Here is a 9,550-nt window from a genome sequence, read left to right on the forward strand (position 1 = left end):
CTCCCCAACTGCCGCTTTAAAATAGTTCCTTCCACAGCCCCTCGCCTGTCTCTCTGTCCCCACCAGCCTCATCCCGGGCCCGACCTCTTACCAGCTTGCATCTCTTCCTGGCATTACATCACACATGCGTTTGTGCCCTGCTCTGTGATCTGTCTTCCTGTCCGACGTGTCAGCTCTAGGACAGTGGGAACCTTACAAGCCAGCTTCCTCCTGCCGCTGGCTACCTAGGAGGTGCTCAGCACACATCGTAGGATGAATGAGCCCTCAGTGTCTGGCACACATGGACATTCAGTAAATGAATTTATTCTTAATTAATCATTTTAGCAGAAATGTCTGAGAAATTTCTCAAGGGGACACAGAGCTGGCCCTGGCTATGTGATGGATCTTTTCTTCTTCCCATCCGTCTACTTACTTCTTCCCAGAATGTCTTTCTCAGGTTGTAGGAATGGTGACTTCAGAGTCACCGTTCCCAACTTCCCACCTAAAGACCTGTCAACCTCCAGCCCGGCCTGCCAGCTAGTCCTTGACTCAGCCTCGGGCAGCGAGTTACACATTCATCCATTTGTGATCTCCCCTCCAGTTCCAGCCCCTGCCTACCCCCTCCTGGATCTGGCCAAAGGGGAGACTGAGACCACCCTAGGCTTGGGCCTCCGCCAGGCACCTCTGACAATCAGGAAGAGCACCGTGTGCCTTGGGCGTGGGCACGCCACCATCCCAGCTGAGCCGCCCTCCGAACACCATGGCCAAGGACAACTCCACTACTGTGGGAGGAGGCTGAGGTAACGTGCCAGTGTGCATCTCAGACCCCCCAACCCGAGGATGAAGCACTCACATTTTCTCAGAGCCAGGCCTTGGCCATCAACTGGCGACCTGCAGGTCAGCTGAGGCTCACTGTCTCCTTTCCCTCTGCGCGGGGAGCCTCTGGACACCTGTGAGGGGCATGACTGCTCAGTTGGAACAATGCTCCTACACTGCAGAGGATGCCCTTGCTGCTATCTCAGTTCCAGGTCCATGGCAACATGGAGTGGTGGTTGGGGGGGTGGGATATCCCTGAGTCAATCAGCAAACACGGATGGAGAATTACTGCTGATGGAAGAGAGAGTGTGGGGTGGTGGGGCCTGCAGCTAATATCATCTGTGATTTGCACAAAGTGCAGGGGCCAATGGAAATTACCGCTTTTCTCCAAAAGATACCAAACGTTGGTGTACAACCCCAGTCCAGGAGAATGAAACACTACTCAGGAGGAGAAACAGCACCCTGGCTCCTCTCAGCGACAAGATGGACCTCTAGCCAAGGGAACATCTGGAAGATTCCATGTACAAACAGTTCAGATAGTCGCAAAACTCGTCTCTGGAGAGGAGTCGGCGCAGGGAGCGGCCTGGGGCGACTGGGGAGACTTTCCTGACCTCCAGGAGGCCACTCCAGGCAGGCCTCCTAGGACATCACTGGCTCTGTGCACCTGAGGTTTTGTCCACGCATAGGAGTGCGTTCTTCCCTTACAGGTGTGCATTTTAAAGGTGTCAGGTTTGGGGGTTTCCCCAGGGTTCTCCGCCAAGAAGCAGGTGGGTGGGGAGGCGGGCAAAGGACCCAGATGCGAACCGCAAGCCCGCGGACCCACGCGGTGAGAGCCCGGTGACCCCACCCCCGCCAGGTGCGCGCTGCCTGCGCCTCCGCGCGTCCTGCGTTGCCTGGCAACCGGTCTCCCCAGCGACGCCAGACGCCGCAGACAGGGCAGAGCTTGAGGCGCGGCGAGACCCCAGCCCCATGGCGCAGAAACCGCTCAGCACCGCGGCGGCCGAGCGCATGAATCTCGTGGCCCAGGACGAGATCTGGTAACGTCCCGGGACCCGGCAACCCGGTGGGCTGGGCCCTGCCCACCTGAAGCGTGCACACCTGGCGGCCTCAGTTTCCCCACCAAGTCGGCCTCTGGGCGTAAGGGGCGTGAACCGAGGGCCGTCAGGGGCCGTGTTGGGGACAGGAGGGCGACAGGAGAACCTTTCCAACCTCTCCTGGTAGGCCCACCACGAAGGCGCTTTACAATAGTCCGCGGATGAGGGAGGACGAATGGGGTCATATTTTCTTAATTGACAGAATTAGCAAAAAACCTTCATTTCGTTTGAATGAGAGGTACCTGTGCACCTTCTTTCTTAATTTTCCTGGACTTTTAAGAAATAAGAAATTTTAATTTTAAAAATAGATCCATTTTCTAAAAGACGGATCTTCAACAGACATTTGTCGTGGGTATTTTTATTGTCATTCTGTCGGGTTGCTGGACATTCTCCCATCTCTGAAGTTTCAGCCAACATGGAGGTTACCGATTTAGATGCAATCAAGTAAGACTGAGTGAGCCAAAACTCACTGCTGCCTCCTAACCCTCAGTCAACCCACCGTCTCCGTGATTTTTACCTTTTCTTTGTGGAATTTGTATTAGTCACTTCATATTTGTCTTCGAATTGGGTTTTACCTAATATATTTATTTTTATAGGAAATAGTATATCACTCTTGTAATTGGAAAACCCGCACCATTTGCATGCAATACACAACAATTAATTTTTTAAAATATTGATTCAAGTATCCCCAACAGGAGATACTACCATAGCAAGGTCTGATCCCTCTGCCAGAAATGCCCCTTTCTCCCCCTTTCTGCCAAACTCCTACTCATCCTTCAAAATTCAAATCAGATAGCCCCTCCCCTGTGAACAGGGCCTATGGCTATTGAACCTTGAAATATAACGAATTCAAATTAGGATGAGCTGTAAGTGTAGACTCTGCCCTAGATGCTCAGTGCCCAGAGAAAGAGCTTGGTCAAGGCCTCCAAAACTGTTGTGACCCCAGAGGGGAAGGATGTGCAGATGTGGATTCCAAAACAGAAGAAACTAGAAAAAACAAAATGACTATTTCATTAGCTGTTTGCAAAACATGGTGCACCAGCTTGTCTACTGCAACTCATCCCAGCTCCTGGGTGGTTAAATAACAATTATATTAATGCAGGGCAAAGGTAGGGCTGGGTTAGGGTAGGACCAGTGAGGTACCTGGTGGCAATATTTAAGGCGGTGCTCAATGTCAAGGTCATGCAAAAGCTGGTTCTACACTTGCAGGAGCCTGGGAGTGAGTGCCTCCTTAAAGTTTGCATCCTAGGTGCCGCTATGTACCTCCATAACTATTTAACATATGCCCACATCTGTGGTCATAGGAGTCTCCAAAATTGGGGGTCCAGTACCTGGATGGCCCCTCAGCGGAATCAACCCCCTGTCTGCTCCGAAGTCCCTACTGTTGTAATTTCCAACCTGCATCTCTCCTCCTTCAGCCATGGGTCCCCTCGGGGAGAGGTGCTCCGTGGTGGGGGGGCCCTACCCTCTGGCACCCAGCCCCACCCTGCCACAGAGCCACTCCCTGGTCACTGTGCACGAACCATGTGAAGTGTTCCCAGCAGACCTCATGCCTGAGCCTTTTCCAACATCACCTGGCACTCAGAAACCCTCTTTTTCAGGAGGTACCGGCTGAAGGCTGAAACCGAGGCGCGGCAAAACTGGCCCCAGAACTGGGGGTTTTTAACAACCCCCTTCGAGGAGGTAAATAGGAATTGTATGAGCTGTGGGGTTGTAGAATCCATCATTTCGAAAAACAAATGGCTCTGAAGTTGATCATTCGCCAAGGTGAAATTGAAGAGCTTGTGTAGACAACGGCCGTTAACTCTGAGACCAAAAGTGTCAGCCTTCCACAGGTGACTGCGCCCTTACCACATGCCAGACATGTTCCAGGTGCTTCCTCGGAACTGGCTCATTTAATCTGCCCAAGAACCCCTGGGCAGAGAGACATGCTATTTTATGCCCATTTTACAGATTAAGAAATTGAGCTCCAAGAACTGCAAAGCCACCTAACTAATAAGGACACACCAAGGGGAGGAGCTGGTCAGTCTGATTCCACAACCACATGGCCTCAGACATCCCACCTGTAAAATGAGATGGTAGTCCCCATCTGCCTAACTGAGGCCGAGGGATAGATGAGCAGTTACTAGGGAAACACTCTTGGTATTCTCCAAAGAGAGGGCTACAGGGACCCGACAGGGAACAGAAACAGAAGAAGGGGCCACATGTTAAGTAGTAGGGACTTGTGGGGACTCTGGCAAAAAGACCCTTTGTCCAAAGAGTTAGTCACCATTGGCCCAGCTGTGTGCTACTGCACAGACAGGCCAACTGCATATTCCCATTGCTCAAGAGCGTCCAGAAAAACTTAAATGAAATCCTCTAAGATGCTTAAATGAAATCCTCTGAGTCTAAAATAAGCAACTCAGATTTATAAAGCCCTATCCGGGCATTCAGAATGCTTTTCTGGGCTCCAGTGGGGTGGCGGCCACCATCTGCAACTTCTCAAGCTGTCTCCAGGACAGAACACAAGGAAGGCACGCCACATAATTCAAAGCACTCATGATTCAAGGCCGCGCAAACCCATTGGCAATTCAGCACACCCCACTAGCACTGAAAGTATGCCGCTCTTAATGAATTTTTTTAATTCTTAGAGAGTTCTACAATTTGATATTTTATGCATAAAACGAGTTCTTATTAATATGACATGCATAAAAAGAGTCTATATTAATACTCAGATGTAATTAAGCTGGATTTTCAAAGAATTCAGAATTACTTTAAAAATTAAAATTGGGGGTGTGGGGACGCTTTCATATTTTAAAAGTTGGTCCTGGAAGCTTTCTGGTGTGTTTTCATCTGAGTCCATAACCTGTAAAATTTCCTCAAACTCCTCCGCAGGGGAGTACACACCAGGAGGCTGCCACGCACAGTGGTTGGGACCACAGTTCACAGCGGCTCTGGGCACAGGTGGCCCGCACTGAAATCCCCATCTCCTCTTCCCCAAGTGTGTGGCCCAGACGAGTGCCCAACCATGTTTCAGAGCTCACCTCTGTCACCTGTGAAATGGGCCTTCTGGGGTAGTGGTGAAGGGAGCATGCCCCCAGCCTCAGCCAGACTTTCTGTCTCTGGGGTTCTGTTTCAGCTGATCGAGGGGGAAGAAGAACCCCCCACCCCGAAGCCCAAGGTCAAGCTCCCTGAGCGCTTCCGCATCCGGCCAGTGACTCCCGTGGAGAAATACATCAAGGTTGGAACAGTCATCTGTATTTGTATTATTATTTTTTATTTCCATAGCTTTAGGGGTACAAGTGTTTTTTGGCTGCAGGGATGAATTGTATGGTGGTAAAGTCTGGGCTCTTAGTGTTCCCACCACCCAGCTAGTATATATCATACCTGATGAGTAATATTTCATCCCTCCCCCTCTGAATTTCCAGTGTCCATCACAGCATTCTATATGTCTCAGAAAGTCTTGGTTTTCTGGGGGTTTTTTGTTTGTTTGTTTTTGGGGTTTTTTTGAGTTGGGGTCTCACTCTGTTGCCCAGGCTGGAGTACGTGCTACCGACTATGGCTCACCATAGTCTTGACCTCCTGGGCTCAGGCAATCCTCCCACCTCAGCTTCCCAAGTAGCTGGGACTACAGGGCTGTGCCACCATACCCACCTAATTTTTTTATTTTTTGTAGAGATGAGATCTTGCTATTAACATAGTTACCTAGGCTGGTCTCGAACACCAGGGCTCAAGTGATCCTTCCTCCATGGCCTCCCAAAGTGCCGGAATAGCAGGCATGAGCCACCTCACCTGACCAGAAAGTCATTTTTATATACTCATTTTCCTAAGTAATAAACAACCGCATTGGAAACTATGATGGTTCAAGGAGCACTAAGCTAACTCCGGAAAGTAAGAGCATGGTGTGCTGTACCTGGAACCGCATTTCCACACCCTTCCCAAGCCCAGTGTGGAAAACACAGCCTGTTAAAGTCTCCAGATGCCTTGCTGCCTACTCTGCAGAAGCAGAGGGAAGCCAGGAAACAGGGCTGCATGCGTCCTTTCAGCCAACACTTCCAGGGCGGGCGCAGGTCAGGCTCTGGAGTCGGACCACAGAGACTGGAGTCAGACCACGGAACCTGAGTTCTGCTGTGCTGCTCACCTCCTGTGTGGTCTCAGGAGAGTGGCTTGCCCTCTCTTGTCTCCATTTCCTCTGGGTACAGCTGAGATTAGTGAAGAGCCTACTTCAAGGAGTGGTGTCAGGGTTCCAGGGGGTGGTACATGTGAAGGACTCCGAATAGTACCCGACACATTCAGCATGTCGACGGCATGTCGACAGCCGTCCCTAGCCAGGAACTTGGTTGGGCAAACAGCGATGACAGAAGATGAAACCCCGCCCACGTATCTGTGTGGGAGGAGCCAACATTAACTAAGAAAATCAACAAATTGCCATAAGCTGCAGAGTCGCCATGGAAGGAACAGGCAGGTGATGCATCAGGGGTAAGAGAGGATGGTGGGGCAGGGAATCCCCCCCGCCTTTGAGCTGAGGACTGAAGAACGACCAGACACAACCCCGGGGAAAGCATTCCAGGCAGAAGGAACAGCACCACACAAGCCCTGAGGCAGCACACAGGCTGCTGTGTTTCAGGTGCCGCAGGGCTGTGCTGTGTGGCTGGAGGTGGGAGCTGGGTTGAGGGTAGGGGTGGGAAGGGAAGGGATGTGGATGGAAAGGGGGGGGCAGATCCCACTGGGTCTCAGAGGCTAGAGGGAGGAGTGCAGAACGCAGGGAAACTACTGGAGTGTTGTAAGCAGGGCTGTGAATGGCAAGGACGGCCATCTGAAGGACCACTCTGGCTGCTGAAGGGAGAACAGATGGTGAGCAGAGGGATGGGGTGCCCGGGCCATCCCAGAGGAGAGAGGACTTAGCCGTGTTCCCACCTGGGGCCTGTGCAGCTGTGGACATTGGTCAGATACTCCAGAAATGTCTGGGCTCTGTGTCCCTGGGCCTCTTCTCATGGGACTGCCATATTGGTCCTGGGTTCTGCCTTTAGCCCGACCATGGAGAAAGCGGTTCTGTGTGTGAAGGTGGGGGAGGGATGAGAACCCACACGGAGACAGCTGGGCAGGGGGTGTTCTGCTCTGTGCGCATTTCCTGACATGCCCTTGGGGGGTCTCCTGGGGTGGCTGGCACATGCGTGTGCATCTGGGAGCCCAGCGAAAGAATGAATGAATGTGCTCTAGTAAATATGTCAAAGATTTTTTACCCCTGACTATAAAGCAATATAGAGCCAGGCCCAGTGGCTCATGCCTATAATCCCAGCACTTTGGGAGGCTGAGGCAGGAGGATTGCTTGGGCACAGTAGTTCGAGACCAGCTTAGGCAATATAGCAAGACCTTGTCTCTGCAAAATATACAAAAATTAGCCAGGCGTGGTAGCTTGCACCCATAGTCCCAGCTGCTCAGAAGGCTGAGTCTGGAGGATTGCCTGAACCTAGGAGGTCAAACCTGCAGTGAGCCATGATTGTGCCACTACCCTCCAGCCTGGGCGACAGAGTAAGACCTCAACTCAAAAAAAAAAAAAAAATAGAGTCACTGCTGAGAATATTTTTAGAGGTATAGCAAAATGTAAGACATAAGAGGATTAAAAACCCCTATATGCTCTTACCCATGGTTGACGCTTTGGGACACCCCTTCCAGAGGTTTCTCTATAAGAGTGACCACCAAGAAATGCTAGCTCCTATTCTTGCCTCTTAGTTGCTCACGGTGGTTGGATTTTACATGGGTGATCTCATCTTATTCCCACAACAGCCCTAGAAGGTAGACACAATCATCCTTAGACCCACTGTGCAGATGGGAACACCGAAGGTAACAAAGTCCAAACAGCAAGTGTGCTTTGCCCCCAGAGCCCTGCTCTTAGATCTTAAAGGTTGCCCTGGACGGCTGCTCACACATCCCGGGGGTGCCAAAAAAAGGCACACACATTTTAAGTGATGTTATCCACACATGACTCTTAATTCATCATCATCAGAAGTATCTAGATGCTGATGGGCACCTCTTTGAGCACCTTTTGCCATTGCAGAAGTCAAATGTGACTTCTGCATCTTTTGTTATCAGTGTGTATTGAGTATTACAATTTTAATGCAGTTTTTTCCTTCTTAAAATGTGCATACATTTTGGCACCCTCTGTATATAGGTATACAAGCACACACATACATATTTAGATACATACATATATAATATTTATGTATCATACTGCTTTGTAACATCCTTTTTCCACCCAACCATGCTTCCAGGATATCTCTCCTCATGGTTAGAAACAGCACTGCAGACACCTATTATACCGATGGCTGCATTTTTCCCCACAGTGTGGCTCCTCCATAATTTATTTGGCCACACCCCCAGTCTGGATCCTGGACATCTAGGTTGTGACCAGTTTGAGATCTGGAAGAATGATCCCTCCAAGGAACACCCTTGTGGTCACAGCATTTTGCTCCGGGTCAGTAATTGTCACTGGGTTGGTGCCTAGGAATGCAGGGATTGTTCAAGTGAAGCCTACACATTTGGGGAGCTTGCTCTCCTGTGGACTTTCTAGAACATGGGTTGGCGGAAGAGCAGAGGGTGAGAGGCCAGGAAGTGGGTCTGACATCTTTCCAGGGCTGGGTTTTAATCCCACCAACCCCCACGTAAATGCTTTGCCTGTGGCTGGCCTGAACCTTGACTCTGCCACAGTGGCTCAAGTGCCTGCTCATCGGGTGGTGGCTGCTGCCAGAGTCATTTTCTTGCCAAAGAAAGTACCCCCAGCTTCATCCCCGAGCGGCACCTCCTTCCTGAGGGCAGGAGACTTGGGAGGAGCCGTCCAGGTGCCAGGACAAACATGGCTTCCTCCAGCCTGAGAGTCCTTTTGGGAGGCGCATTTTAAAGTTGCACCTGCCAGACAGAGCCCCTGGGGTGGAGGGCTGGGGACCACCCTTGTTTCCCAGTGAGGAAGTGTCGGTGACCAGCACTGACCAAGGGTGGGTTAGGACCCGCACCAGAGAATCTGGACAGCGAGAAGACCACTCGGAGGCAGTTCTTCTGGGAACAGTCTGATCAGGACTGGAGCCGATTTTATTCAAACATTTTCCAACTTATATACCATTTTCTATACCCTCCAGCAGTGTGATAATCACTCACTGGGGGCGTACAAGTTTCGTGCTTTACAAACTATGCATCACAAGACCACCACGAGATCTGCAATTTCCAAGCAAACAATTCGAATTCCATGATGCCTGCCGTGCTTACATTAAGGTCACAGGTGCACAATTTCAATACAAATCGTTCAAAGTGTTTTCCATAATGTTCAATGAATCATTCATATTATACTCTTTGCTCTATACCCTGATTAATACAAAAAACTTTCCTGAGTTAACTCTAGGTTCAATCCAAGTTCACTGATTCCCAATATTTTTAACAATTAATATTATCAACTTAACACTATACTATAATCTATAAGTTTAGTTAAATGACTTAACTGTCAGTTATACTATTAACCTATTATGATTTAACGTAATGCCTTATAACTCAGTTAAAACTTATTCTTAAACTACCAAACTTTACTATAATTCATATGTTTCATATGTCTAAACTTTAATTTTCATATGATCTAGTTATTGGACTTTAATACTATGCTATATCCTATTAAGCTAATACCTTATCGTTAAATT

General features: G+C 49.7%; 1 protein-coding gene across 1 annotated transcript in view; it reads left to right on the forward strand.

Moving 5' to 3' along the window:
• The first annotated feature begins 1,748 nt into the window (after positions 1 to 1,748).
• CUNH20orf85 (chromosome unknown C20orf85 homolog) overlaps positions 1,749 to 9,550 on the forward strand; it is a 12,153-nt gene continuing 4,351 nt past the window's right edge. The window contains exons 1-3 of the mRNA XM_008073983.1: positions 1,749 to 1,832; positions 3,491 to 3,572; positions 5,008 to 5,109. Of these exons, the coding sequence (XP_008072174.1) occupies positions 1,765 to 1,832; positions 3,491 to 3,572; positions 5,008 to 5,109 (252 nt within the window). The 5' untranslated portion in view covers positions 1,749 to 1,764. The remainder of the gene's footprint in view (positions 1,833 to 3,490; positions 3,573 to 5,007; positions 5,110 to 9,550) is intronic.

The sequence above is a fragment of the Carlito syrichta genome, unplaced genomic scaffold, assembly GCF_000164805.1.
Source record: "Carlito syrichta isolate Samal-C Ts95f unplaced genomic scaffold, Tarsius_syrichta-2.0.1 Scaffold316251, whole genome shotgun sequence".
Taxonomy (NCBI): domain Eukaryota; kingdom Metazoa; phylum Chordata; class Mammalia; order Primates; family Tarsiidae; genus Carlito; species Carlito syrichta.